Source organism: Montipora foliosa, chromosome 8, assembly GCF_036669935.1.
Source record: "Montipora foliosa isolate CH-2021 chromosome 8, ASM3666993v2, whole genome shotgun sequence".
Classification (NCBI taxonomy): Eukaryota; Metazoa; Cnidaria; class Anthozoa; order Scleractinia; family Acroporidae; genus Montipora; species Montipora foliosa.
Genome location: NC_090876.1, coordinates 6,638,154 through 6,654,923, shown reverse-complemented (window position 1 = coordinate 6,654,923; position 16,770 = coordinate 6,638,154). Strand labels below are relative to the sequence as shown.

The 16,770-nt window shown below is 42.0% G+C and overlaps 1 protein-coding gene across 1 annotated transcript in view; it reads left to right on the top strand.

Annotated features, from left to right (window-relative positions):
* LOC137967917 (transformation/transcription domain-associated protein-like) overlaps positions 1-16,770 on the top strand; it is an 84,215-nt gene that overhangs the window by 49,767 nt on the left and 17,678 nt on the right. Inside the window, exons 70-96 of the mRNA XM_068814514.1 lie at positions 325-357; positions 465-539; positions 1,047-1,148; positions 1,769-1,868; positions 2,553-2,599; positions 2,852-2,926; positions 4,318-4,395; positions 4,630-4,690; positions 4,775-4,862; positions 5,215-5,301; positions 5,904-5,974; positions 6,652-6,770; positions 7,007-7,066; positions 7,148-7,290; positions 8,256-8,358; positions 8,683-8,745; positions 8,900-8,947; positions 9,025-9,279; positions 10,339-10,455; positions 11,011-11,130; positions 11,256-11,399; positions 12,408-12,569; positions 13,114-13,272; positions 13,930-14,021; positions 14,404-14,480; positions 14,928-14,986; positions 16,330-16,425. Of these exons, the coding sequence (XP_068670615.1) occupies positions 325-357; positions 465-539; positions 1,047-1,148; positions 1,769-1,868; positions 2,553-2,599; positions 2,852-2,926; positions 4,318-4,395; positions 4,630-4,690; positions 4,775-4,862; positions 5,215-5,301; positions 5,904-5,974; positions 6,652-6,770; positions 7,007-7,066; positions 7,148-7,290; positions 8,256-8,358; positions 8,683-8,745; positions 8,900-8,947; positions 9,025-9,279; positions 10,339-10,455; positions 11,011-11,130; positions 11,256-11,399; positions 12,408-12,569; positions 13,114-13,272; positions 13,930-14,021; positions 14,404-14,480; positions 14,928-14,986; positions 16,330-16,425 (2,634 nt within the window). The remainder of the gene's footprint in view (positions 1-324; positions 358-464; positions 540-1,046; positions 1,149-1,768; positions 1,869-2,552; positions 2,600-2,851; positions 2,927-4,317; positions 4,396-4,629; positions 4,691-4,774; positions 4,863-5,214; positions 5,302-5,903; positions 5,975-6,651; positions 6,771-7,006; positions 7,067-7,147; positions 7,291-8,255; positions 8,359-8,682; positions 8,746-8,899; positions 8,948-9,024; positions 9,280-10,338; positions 10,456-11,010; positions 11,131-11,255; positions 11,400-12,407; positions 12,570-13,113; positions 13,273-13,929; positions 14,022-14,403; positions 14,481-14,927; positions 14,987-16,329; positions 16,426-16,770) is intronic.

Below are 16,770 nucleotides of genomic sequence, written 5' to 3'. Positions count from 1 at the left end.
TTTCGCGGTTTCCTTGATGTCGTTAACAGGACTGGAATTTGTTCTCGCAGAGCACATGTCCTAACTCAGTGGGCTGAATTTGTCAAAAATCACCTTAGCTTTGCATTCAGTCTATTCTGACCCGTTTTTTTATCTCGTGAACTAGACTCGTATTTTCTGCTTGATTGGTGGGAATCCTTGCATTATACGAAGAAGCCTTATTATGTTCCTCTGTGATCACCAAAAATTCACATATTCACGTTTCTTGAATTCAAGTCATCATCATCATCATCACTGAGTTAACAGAAGCCGAATTACAAATTGAATTTTGTTATCCATTTATAGGCAACCGAGCAATCTTCTATCACGGCTTCACAGGTAATGTTGAAGAACAATGTTACGATATTGTTCCATCATTCAGTATTTTGCGATGGTACGTAACTTGCTGCATTTAAATGATGTTTTGTTTGTTTGTTTGTTTGCAGGTGGGAAGTGTCAAACGACCATCAGAAGACTCAACCACGTCAGAAACGGCAAAGAGGACAAGGTCTTTGTCGCAAGTGAGTTCAGTTCATTTGGGAATCCTTGAGTGTGAAGGTCGGTACACACGAGGGAGCTTGCTCCCGCAGGACGCTCCTGCAACACGCTCCCGGAGCAAAGCTCCCTCGTCTGCACCAACGATTTCTAGCGAAAAAATATGTTGCGCAAAAGCAACGACGATGACGTCTTCCAGAACGACGCCGGAAAATATATCATTTCGTTTGTAAAACGTTCAACAATCGTCAAGAAAGAGGTCGTTTTTCGATCATATGTTAGGCCATACGCTAAAATCGTCCTTGTCGGCGGTCGAACAATCTCCACCTTGGACCCTTTTTCAAGATAATTTGTCCGTCTGCGGCGATTTCTCCGTCAGCAACTATTTAGCTTCCACAAATGGCGCTGGTGTTTTGTGATAAAACTGAATATTTCTCTTCGAGTTTTTGCGTCCTTTGCATGACCTTAACTTTTTTCTTTTTATTGCCGTTGTTCGCCTTGAAGTTGTTTATGTGTTGTTTGTTTGTTCACAGGGTAGTGCCAGAGTAGCAGTTCAAGAGAGTCAAGTCAAGTCACCGCTAGATAAATACCATGCTGATGCAGTTGTCAACTTTTTACTGAGAATTGCTTGCCAGGTAAAATGTGGCCTCGCTATTTATGTTTCATGTGTTTTTTACTTGCACCACAAACATGCGCTTTGTTCTGGATTTTTTGGTAATTGACGTTGAAAATACAGTTGAGTAGGACCAGGTGTAGCTTAATTGGTTAGTGCGCTGCTTTCGGAGCAAGAGATCCCCCGTTCGATCCTCGGGGACTTCAATGTCTGTTTCGACTTTCCTCTGATCCGTGTAGCTATAGCTTTAAATTCCCGTAAAATGGAGCACTGACAGAGGGAGGGGGGTAAAGGGCGCACCGTCGGCTTCCATTGATACCAGCCTCGTAGCTGAAGGAACTACCGACGTTAAATAAAGTTACTTTACCTTATGTTAGCTCTTAACCGTCCACTGATGCAGCACTAGATTTTATTCTGTTCACGGTAGAGATGCGGACACTTTAGCGCGAAGAAAAGCGATTGTAAATCGAAGCCACGCACACGCTAGCGTCTGCGCTTACCCCACAAACTTCCCTGTGTGAACGGCACTGAACTCAACTCCTTGCTTTCATTGCTTACTTGTCTTGCGCACCTATAGGAAACGCGCTTGCGCAGCGTTTGCGTCTGAAGTATAAATTTGCCGGCGTTTGGTTTGTATTCCAGGTAAACGAGCCATCGACAACCGTGGGGTCCCCCGGGGAAACGTTGTCACGGCGATGCGTTGCGTTACTGAAGACTGCATTAAGACCAGACGTGTGGCCCGGTAAGCAACCACTGAAATGATGAGTTGGGTCGTAATTTGCGGAACGGGGTCAACCCTTTCACCCCAGAAGAGACCCTCATTGACGAGTAAAATCTTGTGGCGTTAGACAGAGTAAAATCCGTAGATGTCCCTCTTTAGGAGGCAAAGGGTGAAAGAGTGCCAAAGAGAGCAGTAGAGCGATTGAAAGACAACAGTTTTATAGGAAGTACGACACAGAACAATCATTCTCAAACTCATTAATTATTTATAGAGTTATCATCCAACCAAGAGACGCCAATTACGTCACGTGTATGCGGTTTGAAACCCCGGTTAAACACTGGAATGACGCGTCATCCGTTGAGTTTGATAAAGCATCAAACTCTAGTGAACTCATTTCTTAATAAGAACATCAACATAACTTCTTGAATTTTTCCCTTTTCCTTTATTCCTGAAGCGCTATTGAGAAGCTATTTGACAAACTGGTGCATCTTGTTTCATCAGGGTTTCCAAACACTGGAAAACAACAAAAGCGCTCCCTCTGCAGCCTCGTGCTTTCATCTGTTTTCTCGTGTTTGGAAACTCGGATGAAACATTCGCATTCGTTTTTGAAATAGTACATGAAAAATAGCTCTTCGTTTGTTGTTTGTTGTCTTGAGTGGGTGAAAAGAGATCTCAGTCTATTTAAGCCTTTTTTGTATCTTTAAGGAACTGATTTGAGAGTTGGCTGGTTGGACAAGATACTGGTTACAGTGGTGAGTTAGTGAGGATAAGGTTATCTAGCGGAATAAATAAATTTAGCGCCATCTGATTATTTGAAAATGTTATTGTGAACAGATGATACTTTGTACATATGATAAATAATAATCAGCAGTAAGCTGATAAGTAATTAGTGAAATGAAATTATTATAAAAATACCTTAATTAGTTATAATCATGATTAAATTTTGTTGCGTTTGTTGTCTTGTTTTTGTATTATTTACTGAAATAAAAGTTTTGTTTTGCCAGGACCAAACGCCAGCAGCCAACTATGCCAATGTTTGCACGGCCATTGAGATTTTAACTTATCTTCTTTCAGTTCTAGTAAGTAGGACGTTAGTTTTCTGATAGGTCATGTTGGTATATGTTAAAACAGTGGAAAGGGTTGAAAGCGCGCCCTGATTGGCTACTCAAATTCCGAATATCCTTTGTTAGTATATACTAAAACAGTGGATAGCGTTGAACGCGGGCGCTGATTGGCTCGTCAAACTCCGAATATCCTGTGCTATTTACCTCCGAGCAACTCGGGAAAAAATGGCGTCCCGATTTGCTTCCGTGACAAGTGAAGAAAACATCCAAATACATTTTTTGTGCTGTATATTATCTCGCCGTTTTAGTATATACTAAAACAACTATTCACCTCAGTGTCGGTGGCTAGCGTTGGATATTTACCTTGCCGCTTCGGCTCGGTAAATATCCACCGCTAGCCACCGACACTGAGGTGAATAGAACTATTCACCTCCGAGAAACTCGCGCGGGATTTGCGCGCGAGAATATGGGAGATTGTCACGTGACATCATCGCCGCCATGTTGGTGGACGAAAACAAAGGATCTCTCATCAGCTTCTTTTGTTCGTCCACCAGAAGTCGTACGTTTCTCCGTTGTTATTGGTGTCTCTAGAGGTTGGTTGAAAACGTCCGGTTGTACTCGTTGCAGGAATAAATGAGTTAAAATCATCTTCTTGAGCTGTATTATCCCACTCTTTTAGTAGAGAGCTTTAGATTCTGGGACAAGAACCACTACGAGTACGAGATTTTCTGCATAGAACGACAGTGAGCGCGCGCAAACCAGCGTCATTTTGGCGGGAAAAACGTGATACCGTCGTCATTTTAGTAAGAGATTTTGCAAGAATGTTGTCGTGTGAAAACAAGTCACCAACACGGTAGCAGTTTTGGCATTTTTCGATCAGTAAAAAGGCTTAGTTACCAGCAATAAGAATAACTGCGCAACCTATACTGCCAACGAAGAGTAAGATTAATCGTACGAGTTATAAATTTTCCAAGTAGTGCAATCAAAACTCGTACTCGTTCTCGTCCTCGTCCTAGAATCCAAAGGTCTCTAGTGTGTGTAAAACAACAACAACCATTTATCACTGTGTAGGTGACTAGTGGTAGCTGTTTGCTTTGAATAGCGTTCTCCACAGTGACCCAGCTTTTGAGTGGAGGCAAGACTGAGTTGTAAGCATAAAAAAACGCGATTTGCATATCGATCATGTACAGAACTCAGGTCTGTATTAGTACAGTGCCAACTCTGGGCTTATTTGTGATCAAAGACAGGACAAAATCGCGGGCTAAACTTCTAAGATATTAAACAAAATGATTTTATCAAAAGAAAGCGTTTGCATTGGTGTCCAGAGGTGACAGTTTTCCTTCACATGATCTGTGTGAACTTCTTTTTTTATTCTTTAAAATTTCTTGTCTTCATTAATTTTTTAGCCGCAGCAGACAATACTGACTTTGTTTAAGCCGCTACAACGTGGCGTTGCCACATGTATGACCTGTCAAAACACCAAGGTATGTCATGTATGAAACTGTGAGAGCGTTTAGATACTTACCTTCCAACCAATGAGCCCTTGGTTTGATTTCCGGGCACAACGTTATATTTGGGTTTAGTTTGTTGATTCTCAGGCTCTACTCTTCTTCAAAAGCAATCAACTGGTTAAAATTTCTTCTCCACCAGGCAAGAACTTTAGGCAACAGAATTCTTAACGTTTTTTATGTGTACGTATTTTGTTGTTTTTCTTTCAGGTCATCCGTGCTATTCACACGCTTTTAGCTCGGCTCATGACTCTGTTTCCCCTTGAATCAGGTATTACATTAGTTTGTTTTCAATGTGCTATTAAGACCTTACATTCCATAATTAGGCACGTGACGCACTGTTTGTTTTTTTTAGGGACAGCAACGTCAAAATACGAAGAACTGGAAACGCTTTATGGAAATGTTGGAAAAGTAATTTACGAAGGACTCACCAACTACGAAAGGTGCCGTCAGTTCTCGGGTTCATCATGTTTTAAATTCATTTTCCACATGTTCGCGTGAGAACTACCTTAGGTGTCAGTAGACACATCTCATGCCTGTCGTTTCGCCTAAACCCAATGCTTAATCTCTCTAAAAGAGCAGTTTTCAAATGACTGTCAAAACACCAATTACGCGATTGCAATTGCTACGCTTGGTGATTGGTTTAAAAATCTCCCGCCAGTTTATCAACCAATGAGAAGGAAAACCAAAACCATTCACTACTTGCGCGCCCGATTTTCCCGCGCTTGGAGCAAGTTACATGGAATTGCTACGTTTATTTTTGTTGTACGTTGAAACTTTTTGTGTGTTCTGTAGATCACAAAACGGAGCAACGTCCATTTTCTATGGTCCCTTGATGATGCTGAAAGCAGCCTGTATGCACAACCCGTCATACATTGATAGGTACGTCAATGAAATGAGGCCTCATTGATTTTCTCTCCGGTTTGTAATGTTAACGTCTGCTGAAAAAAAAAACAGATTTGAGACGCGGTCTTTTACCAGGTAACCCATTCAATAAGACGAATGATGAAGCTCGAGACCCCACCCAAACCAACTCTTTTTGAAAATTTACTGTTTTCATTTTGGTGTAAATAACACAAAACATTTCCATCAACGCCGGCAGCGTTTTCATACGATTTTCTCCTATTCTCGCTGAAACGCTCGAAGCGCTGTTTTTATTTGACTTTCCGTTTCCCCTATGTACACAAATGCGTTTGCTTTTGCGTCATTGTTTGCGGAAGTTTTCGTTTGGATTTGCCCATTGACCACTTTAATAAATGGCGACCACATTAACATTCTTTGTACTTACGTTAACTGCCCTCATTTTGAAACAGAAATTCGCTAGCTAGGCTAGAAAAGCTCATTATAGCATTATATTTGCCGCGACTATGAAATGGGTCTATTTTCAGAACAAAGAGTTTTCAAATGCACTTTGAAAAAGTGCTTACCTTTCACTATTGATTATCTCATCTTCGGAGAATCATCATCAATTACCTTGCATTTAGATTGATGACACCGTTTTTCAAGGCCTTGCAGAAAATGCACAAGGATCACATCACTGCAGTTCTTGGCGAAGGTATAGAAGATGATGTATACACCCAATTTTTTTGGGCGGCTTTGTTGCACTGGCGTCCAAAACAAACACCTCATTCCAAAATGGCCGTCATTTTAGTATTCTTTTGTGTGCTTGCAAATTAGCCCTTGTTGCATCGTTCTTAAGCTGAAAATTCAAAAGAGCATTTCATCATGAACGAGGCAACAAGCGAATAAAAGAATACCAAAATTGGTGGCCATTTTGGAATAAGGTGTCTACTTTTCTGGGTTTGCAAAGGAAGACCTTAGACAGCAATGACCAGAACCAGGTTGCTGACCAGCGGTTTTCGTTAAAACAATGGTTTGCTGCAGGAGGGGGGGGGGGGGGGAAGGGATGCTCAGTCTCGCGGGCTCAGAAAACCTGGTTGTGGTCATTGTTATGCACTTTGCGCGCACTACACGTCTTGCTCTGCTTCCTACCCCTTCCCCCCCCCCTCCCCCCCATTTTGCCAACATGCGAGGGTACTAGCTAGTAGGTGATTTCCTTCACTTGGACGTGCCAGCTTCCCACGTTTTCTGCGGCCTGAATATCTTGTGCTGCATGTGTTCATTTGATTCTCTGTAGTTTCGGTATGCAAATTTTGAAGATCATCTAGTTTTATTCATTTAAAAGCGTCTTTTAATTTTTGAACTTTTTACTTACTTTAATGTATTTTCTAGGTGCCAGTGATATGTTGATTTTGTGTCTGGAATTGATTAGAGGGCGCCTTGGAGTCATGACTGCTGATATACGAAAGCACTTCTTCTTCATCCTAACAACACTGATTGAAAAATCACCAGTGAGTAAAACGTCTGCATGTATAAGTTTATGCCAAGATTCACGTTACTCTGCCTGTGCAACATGTAATCACTTTCTCGTTGTCCTTCCCGAAAAGAGCCGTTATTAACTTTACAGACGGTGGGGGAGTGATTGTCCTTTCGACCACCTGTGTACGAATATGCCTTTCTTTGACAATTCGCTACAATCTTGGTTGGAAAGATTTTTGTCTGATACAGAGAATATTCTTGCTGTTAGGACTCAAAGCTTCTTCGGGCCATCACTAAAATCGTGGAAGATTGGGTCAAAACAAAACTGGTAAGTTGACCAACTTTTTGTAAGATATGATTTCTCTTTGTGAATAAACTGTCACATCAAACGTTTTACTTTTCCTTCTAGATACAGTTAACCATGCAAAGACTCCCAACATTGAAAGAGAAATCATTGTTGTTGGTTCGAATGATGCTTAACTATGAGAAAAGATTTCCGGAAGATTTTGAACTGCAGGCACAATTCTTGGAGCTCGTCAATTATGTCTACAGGTGGGAGATATATGATAAATACTACCTTTTGACTCACGTGACCAGTGATTCTCATCTAGGGAGCTAGAGCAAGAACGACCTCGACGCAACGTTGTCTAAGGATAATATTTCCCTTTGTCACAATAATTTCGCGAATACTACGAGTCGTATGGCATATAAAGTGTATATCAACATGCCAAGATGAAAATTGGTGTTAAGGCCGTCGATTCACTTAGCCGCCCGTCGTTGTGTTTGCAGAAAGCTCTCTATTCTTATTTTTCAATCACGTGACCAGTGGCCATGTGTTTTTAACCAAAACAAAGGAAATACTTATTGAAGATCAGAGCCCAATGCCTCTGACTGCTAAGTTAGACTTGGGCTACGGCGTTGTCCAATTTTGGTAAATCGTCGGAATTTTTTTTTTCGTCCCAATTATTTTTAAACTGGGCAAGCATGGAGTCCTGTTACTTATTTATTATAAAACTGCCTCTTCATCCAAGAGTCGGTAAAGTCCCGCCAGTATCAAAACAAGCGGCGCGTTTCAATGACCAGCGTCGTTGTGTTCCTTGGCATTTGATTGGTTACTGGACAGTAGTATTCAGATTGTTTTTCTGAGCCCGCGAGACTGAGCAGCCCCAGTAAAGCATTGTTTTAACGAAACCGCTGGTCAGCAACCTGGTTCTGGTCATTGCTGTCTAAGGTCTTCCTGTTTTCACAGACGTCACGGCGGCCATGTTAGAGGAGTGAAATATTATTTTGGGACTTGAACTCTATTTTAATGGCAATTCTTCCTTTTGCTTTAGTTTGCAAATATGGCTGCTGGTCTCATGAGCGAAAACACTCGCTAATTTGGACTCCAATTTAAGGAAATTAAACATTTGTACAAATTGTTTTTAAAAAATCTATCTACTGACAATATTGGATTTCTTAAGGCAGCTGTGGAAAAAAGGACTTCAATTTAGTTGAATTGTTCTCATTTTTCTCAGAGATGAGACACTTGTGAACACGGAGTTGGCGTCGAAACTTGAGCCTGCTTTCCTATCTGGACTGCGTTGTATCCAGCCTCAAATTCGATCAAGGTTTATGGAGGTGAGACCAAATAAGAAAGGTAGTGTTTTTGTGTTGACTCAAGAATATTCCTGTATACCCTTTGTTTTCACGATTTAAGAAGAATTTCTTGATTTATTCCACTTTCGATCCCGTTTGTCAACCTTTGATTACGATTTTCTCATTTATGACCACAAACTTTTGAACGCTCCAGGGAGATTGTTATTAGAATCAATAGGAGATTGTTATCAGATTATTAGGAGATTGCGAGTAAAGTCTGATCGAATTTGTAGGTCATCTTTTCATAGCGGCTCGTTCGCAGTAAATCACAGTGGGCCTTGTTAAAAGCAGCTTTTCCTTTCACAGGTATTCGACAAAACAATGAAAAAGAAGTTGTACGATCGCCTACTTTACATTTTCTGCTCGCAGGTAACATTTCAACTTTCCACTCAAATTAAGAATATATTGGTAACGTTTTGTCCTGGTGTATTTTGTGAAATTCCTGGAACCTGTTTCTGTCAGTACTTTTTTTTCCATTCGCGAGCCTCATTTCTCATTTTGCTTTCGTTTTGTCCTCTTTCAGAACTGGGAAGCTATGGGCCCTCACTTCTGGATTAAGCAGTGCATTGAGGTATACATGATATTTTGTTAGAGAGCACGTAATCAGTGAACCGCAATTGATTTTTCCTGGTCCCATGCTTTTTTCAGCTTCTTCTGGCCGTGTCTGCGTGCGAGAGGCCTGTGACTCCGTCTACAACATTCAGCATGCTCCCATCAGTGACGTCATTCATCCGGGCTTCTGATAGCCAAGTCTGCAAGAACATTCTTGCGCATGCTCAACAAAAGGCAGCCGCTATCGCTGAGGAAACTAAAGACGAGAAAATGGAAACAGAGAGTGGCGCGTCAGAAGAAAAGGAGAAGGCCGAATCATCTCTTTGTCTTTTTGAGATTGATAACGCTGAGGTCAGTCAGTGGGCACGGCGGAAACAGTGATCTAGTCCACTCACTTTGGAAGCGCTGTGATATTGGTGCTTCTGTCCTTAGGCGAACTAATAGCTAACCATTTAGAACTCTAAGCCTAAACAACCACTAAGATCGGCACTCTCCCCCAACCTCAATGATCATTTCGATCTAATACGGGGTGAGAAGTGAGTAGTACTCAAGAATCTATACCTCAAGAGTCGGTGTTTCGAAATCTGATTTTACCGTTTTGTTGTTTTAATTTGATCCACGCTCACTCTGTTAACAAAGATGTATTTGAGAATCTTTGTTTATATATCATTGCCTCATTACCATAAGCTCCTAATACAATAACAGAAACCCATAAGGGTTGAAACGTGTAACGCGCGTTCACAGCTTCCGAATATTCAGTGCGAACTGATTGATTGAATGTTTCAGTGCTAAGTACCATATTTGGAAACCCCTCGCTCTTGTTGTTCCAAATATGGTACTTAGCAAATCGAATATTCAGAAGCTTGTTTCCTAGGACACAAGGGGCCGTTACACGTTTCAACCCTTATGGGTTTCTGACAATAAATAATCCTATAACGCAGTTTTCAAATGACTTTCGAAAGTAATTACACGATTTGCAATAGACCAATTTCGATATATGAAAATTCAGTCTTAAACAAAAGGCATCATCTCGAGGCTCTAGGGAATAAATATAAGGATTTGTATGAGTTTATTCCCCAGAGCCTCGAGATGATGCCTTTTGTTAGGACTGAATTATAATATATCAAAATTGGTCTATTGCTACGCTTAGTGGTTGGTTTAAAAATCTCGCGCCAGTTTATCAACCAATGAAAAAGAAAACCAAAACCAATCGCGACTTGCACACGCGATTTTCCCGCGGTTTGAGCAAGTGACATGGAATTGCTACGAATTTGGATTGGTTCATTGCGCTGTTTGCATCTGCTGTGATTGGTCGAAGTAATCACTTTGGTATTTGATTACGTCACTCAATTGAAACCCGCTCAAAAGCGAACTATTGAAGTATCATTGTATGTTGTATCTTCTGCTTAGAAACTGTTGAACGCTCTACACAATGAATCGCGCTCCAGGCCCTTGGATAAAACCAACATTGTACAGCTACTCGCCGAGAAGCACGGAAAGTTCATCGACAAGCTCCGGGAAGTAAAGGTGTGTGCCGAATAGGAGGAACTCAGGCTCTTGTCACCTTCACGACTAGTTGTGGCTTGATATGCCTTAACACTTTGACTCCCAAGCCTGCCTAAACCGGCCAGACTTAGTATTCTACTCTGTCTAACACCAGAGTATTTTACTCGTCAATGGGGAACCCTTGGGATCAATAGGTTAATCACTAACTGAAAAACCCACCCAAAGATTTTTAAGCTCGTTTATATAGAAATATAATCTCCATGAGGACTATTAAGTCACGGACTGGTTCTTGCAAAACAAATGGCAAAAATTTTACGGGGTTTTATAATTCAAACGGCGGAAAAAAAATTCCTGTATAATGGTAGCGAAGTGCACCTTTGTGAGAACAGTTGCAGCTCATCTGTGTAGCTCCGGTCCAAATCTCGGAGTGACTCCGGCCGGTGATACCTATCCAAAAGAAGGGGAAAATGAGCGCATTTAGGTTCGTACTGTCTTGATCTTAACCCGTCTCCTACAGAATCAATCAGCGGACTCTTGAAAATAACTGATTCCTTCTTCTAATCGTTTTTCTTCCAGACTGCCTCGTTCTTAGGTCCCATGGCGCAACTGTGTCACAGGTACTCCAATCTCGCTCATAACGTGTGGGTAGACCTGTTCCCTCAGCTCTGGAATCTACTTACAGACAAGCAGCAGCAAGTGAGTCCTAAAACGAACATCTTCTCCAGTTTTATAAATGGTGCACCTTAACAGGCGTTTGGAGCCAACAGAGTAGTAGCTTCAGTTTACCATCAAAGTCATTCTCTCTGAAAAATCTGTTTCAGGTTCTGGCAGGCGAGATCAGCCCCTTCATGTGCAGTGGAAGCCATTTGGTTCAAGTGGATACCTTTCCGAGTTCAGTACACAGTATACTGGAAGGAGTATCCAAGTGTACCCCGTCTGTGCCAATACGACCATGTATTCTGAAGGTAGGACTCCGGGTCCACACTGACGTTTCTCCTCACAGGGTGTGACTCGAGTCGACACTTAAGACTTCATCCAGTTCGGTTCGCTCGGTTCGGTTTGTATCCAAGTTTACTTTATGTATGCCTCAACGGCCGAGTATATGTATTCAGTGTATGGGAATACGGGTTTACACTAATTCTACGGACGGAAGATTAAGTTTTTTGTTTGTGTTATGGGCTTTAAAATCTCGCGTCACCTTTTGAACCAACGCGAGACGAAAGCAGAAACCAGCGCGACTCGCCCTCGCGCATTTTCCCGCGCTTTGAGCAATTTCTTAGAATTTTCCTTGATTCGCGGCGCTTTAGGTGTATGTTGTGATTAATCAGAGAGATTACTTAGTTTTGCTTTTACAAAAATGAATCGACGGAAAACTCCTCTTGTATTTATAGTCTTAAGTTTATGCAAGCATCGTTAACTATTACAGCAAGGCCGAAGGGAAGAGAAACTTCACGTAGAAACATGACCCAAAACAGACAAATTGGGGAGCTTAAGATCTACGACGACGACGTCGACGAAAACGCCACAAAACAACGATATCATTGGTTAAAAGAGCATAAATAATCGTGCTGCACGTGCAGCACGGATTTTAGCTCATATTTTTACAGTTCTCTGCGTGACGACGACGTGAAATCACCAAATTTTAGGTTTTGACGACAACGTGAGCATGCAACAGGGAATCTTTCATTCTCCATTTTCAGTCAGAAACCGCTCGTACCAATTTATTTTTAGGATACTTCGCCCACATTGTACAAAATGAACGTGATGGAATAATCGCGAAAGACTTTTACTAGAGCAAAGTTCTATTTTGAAGTGACGTTTTCGTCGACGTCGCCATCGTAGATCTTAAGGTCCCTATTATCATGTGTGTGGTGCGATTGAACAACCAATTAACACGGCCTTCTTGCATCATGGCTGTTGCTATTTCAGTTTGTGTGTCAGTGATTTGATATCCAGTGTTGTTGTTTTGCCAGTATCTTGGTAAGACTCATAATTCTTGGCACCGCTCCGGCCTGATGCTTGAAGATTATGCCAGCCTGTGTGATGATTATTCCAGCAATCAGATTTCACACCAACAACAACAAGTTATCGATTTCTCGCCATTTGAAGAAGACCCATCTGAGATCAACCAACATGTACGTAACTGCATGAGTAGCGCGGTATTTATTTTGGTATTGCAGTGGGTTTGGTTCGCTTTGACGGTAAACGCGACTCTAAATCTCTCTACTTTTTGATCAAACATCGGGCAAAGAGAGCCGCTGAAGTCTTTTTGACTCTTTTCTCATGATAGTCTGCTAAAAGGTAAAGGGCTTCAGATGTTTAGATTGGGAGCAGTTGTTAAATGAGATTCAGAAAGCAGAAAGAAGTGTCATTACCTTGGCGAATCATTGGAGACGCAGTCATCGATTGAGCCAGTCATAACACAGAGCGAATGCTTGCAGCCGGCGGGAAACGCGGGAAAGGAAAGCGTGTTTGCGCGTCAGAAGCTCTGCGATTGGCTGGAGATTGTGGTGTGAGATTTCGAAGCAAATCGCGTAGCGTAGTTATCGAAATCATTGCGGCAAGGGCAAAGGGCAAACATCCATTTGTAAACCGCTCTGTTACCGTAGGATCAGCGCTTGCTCGAATCCTTGGCCAGTACGCTGACTTTAACACCGATATTGTACTGACTGTTTTAAGGAAACTCTCGATGCTTTGGCAGAGATGTACTCACTGCTTAATGAAGAAGACATGTGGGCTGGTGTGTGGCAGCAGAGATGTCGGTATCCAGAGACAGCTACTGCTATAGCTTACGAGACGCAAGGATTTTATGAACAAGCTCAGTCTACTTATGAGTTGGTAAGTACCGTCTTGGATACTGACTCCAATGAGGATAAAACAAAGCAAAGGCAGAGGTGGGATGGGTTAGGGAGAAGGGACAGGGAGATCTAGCATGGTGTCTCCGTTTAACTAGCCTGCGTAGCGACCCGAGGGGAGGGAGGGGAGGGGAGGAGAAGGGTAGTGGACTGGGGAGAACTGTCCCCTACCCTTCCCTCCCCCTTCCCCTTCCCCTCCTCCCTCCCCTTGGGCTGCTACGCAGGCTACGTTTAACGGAGACGCAATACTCAATCTCTTTGATATTGTCATAAAACAAGCCAGACAAACTCGGAAGCTTTTATGAAAGGGTAACTTCAAGGGAGCGATGAAGCCCTAGAGATAAAGAGGGGTAAACGAGGAAAGACTTGCACATGTCAGGGGCTTGCATAGCGAAGTCCTTGAAACCGAAAACAAGAATAAAACTCGAGCCTGGTGTCACTTGGAGCCCCGGCCGGCATCGCAAGAACGATTTGATGTCCCTATGGGGATCTTGGTTACTAAATCATTTTAAGCAAAATGATACGAAAGCAAAAAGAACGCAGGCTTAAAATTCTCAAGTTTTGAATCCTCACCGCTACCTACGAAAAATAGGTTGAGAATTATGTTTCAATTAATTTTCCTTTTTTTCTTTGTCGCTAGGTGATGAGCAAAGCTCGTGAAGAACACAACCGTGGCCCCGCCAATCCACAGCTTACTTCAGAGTACAACTTGTGGGAACAGCATTGGGTCAGGTATTGTATACGATTCTTTTCGAGTTGCAGTGGAGTGAACCAACCACAGTTGGGACGCAAACACGTGCTGATTGCGCGGAGAATTTAATTGTTGAGAAAATGGCATAAGATCAGATCGCAACTACAAGGAAAGCTCTTAAGAATTTACTTGTTGAGAAAATGGCATAAGATTAGATCGCAGCTTCAAGCACATGCGTGTGAGCTGCGACAAGGGCTTGACAGAATGATTTTGCTCGCGCTTATTATTAATGTATGACGAGAAAATGGCCGTTGAGACGTTTGCCTGGTGTTCTTTGACTTGTCTTTTACAACACCTTGTACATGGACACTTGTATTAACTTGAAAACACCAAGCAGTGATGTTATGTTATGTTTGATTCTAGTTGCTCGAAGGAGCTTGGACAATGGGATTTACTGATGGAATTTGGTAAAACAAAGGGTCATACAAATCCTTTCCTTGGTAAGCACCAGTTATATCCAGAAATGCACGGAAATAAGTAGATAGATGCCAACCCAATTTTGATATCCAACACGAATTGTCCCTTTAAGGCTAAGCATGGTTTTACTTTCAGAAAACGTCGACAAATCTTTGCGCACGTCTCACTTCCTATTTCCAACAAACACTCTGTTACGTTTGAACCCATACAGCTGTGCGGAAAGAAGAGAAATAGGTTGTGCAGCGTTGGAGTTCGACCTCTGTAAGGGACCCGTATGCTAATGTTGAGCTTCTTTATTTGTGTCTCCTAACAGTGAATAAGATCTTGGCTTGAATAAAAATAAATTCGATAAATAGACTCTTTTCAAGTTATTCTTGTTTCTTCAAAAGTAAACGGGTTTCTTTGCTTGCATGCCTAATTATGCCCAGTTTTAAAGTGCCCGTAAACTATAACTGTGTATTACTTTTTAGTTCTTGAGAGCGCTTGGCGAGTACCAGAGTGGCAGTCAATGAAAGAAACTCTCGCTCAGGTAAGATATTTCACCCACCATCACTTCAGAAATGGGGACGGAAGGAGACTAATTAAGCACAGGAAAAATAACCTTGATCGTGTTTCCTTTGATTATGCATACAAATTGCCAGTACCTGTGTCTGTGGTTTTCTCTTTTTGTGTGTGTTTTGGCTGAAGAAATGATTGGGGAGGAGTCGGGTTTGGTACATTGTAGGTGCCATCTTGTACGTGCCATATGGGACCTGAGTTGCTCTCAACAGTACCTTGCGTGCTCACGTTGCTAAAAATCTGGCCACGGTTGTTCAAACGATGAATAGCGCTATCCGCCGGATAAATCACTAACCAGTGGATAAGTCATGGCAAAACCAATTGCGCTATCCAATGGATATTAGGGCCGTTTATACGAGAGAAAATAAGCCGCGGCTTACTCTGGCCGCGCCGTACATAATACAGGAAAGGAATTATTTATACGAGTATAAACTCCCAGGCCAGGATAAGCCGCGGCTTGAGAAAGTCGTGAACTTAGATTTTGTACCATTTATACGGGGTGTTCGCGTCTTATGTAAGCCGCGGCCAGGGTAAGCCGCGGCTTATTTTCTCTCGTATAAACGGCCCTAGTGACTTATCCGGTGGATAGCAGTATCTATCGTTCGAACAACTGGGGTTAGGGTATTGATATCCTTACCAATAGATGGTTTTCACCTGACGTCACAGCCGCCATGTTGGTGCACAGAACAATAGAGAAAAACGTAAGCCTTAATTTGCTATTAGGGAGTTTAAGATCTACGACTCGACGGCAACGAAAACGTCACAAATTTTGCATATTTAATGAGCAAAAACAATAGCTTTGCACGCTCTGCACGTGCATTTTTCATTTTTGTACATTTCTTTCACGTTTTCGGTAAATCTGCGACGTGAAATGACCAATTGTCAAGTTTTACGGAGAACGTGAACACAACGCAGCGAATTTGAATTGTCTGTCGTAGCTTTAACACCGCACCTCCTAGTTCAGTTCCTGGAAAGTTGCACTAGTTCTTAAAAGTTCGACAAACCGACATAATGAGAAAAAAGATTAATAACCCTGAACTTGCAATTTTAAAAGACGTTTTCTTTGCCGTGGCGTCGTAGATTTTAAACTCCGTATTGTTTTGTTCACCAACATGACCGTCTCATCACGTGATTGAAACCCATCTATAGCGCAACTTTGCTCATTAAGTGAAATCAACAAACACGATGGTGAGGTTCTTGGGAAGAAACACTAAACAGCACCCAACAATGCCTGTCTCATTTGATCTGCACTCTTTACCCTTTCGGTGTTTCAGAGTTTGGTTTGATGAATACTTTTATTTCTCTCGTTTGAAGGCTGAAGTGAATTTTCCTGAATCCATTGCCTACAAGTTGAACTTGTATCGTGGTTACATTGCTATTTGCCATCCGGACGAACAGCACCTCAACATGGTAAATATTGGGAATAAAGATCACTGTTGTCGTGTTCCGTTTAGGAGAAGTTTCATGGTGCAGGCCCACACTAGAGAATCAGGACCTTCCAGCACTTTGGATTGTATTTTTAGTTTTCATTCCTGGAAAACGTTTCATTTCATTCCATTTCATCCTCTGAACGTTTCCTAAGATATTTGTAACCAGTGTTTCCTTAAATTGCATCATCAAACTTTGTCCTTTGAACGCTCGCAATAATCTGGCTGGGTCTGTGATCTTTTCACAGAGTGTTGTCTTTCATATAAGTGATTCACTTTGGTCGCTCATGAAATAGTAGACCATTCCAAAATTGAAATTAGCTTCTCT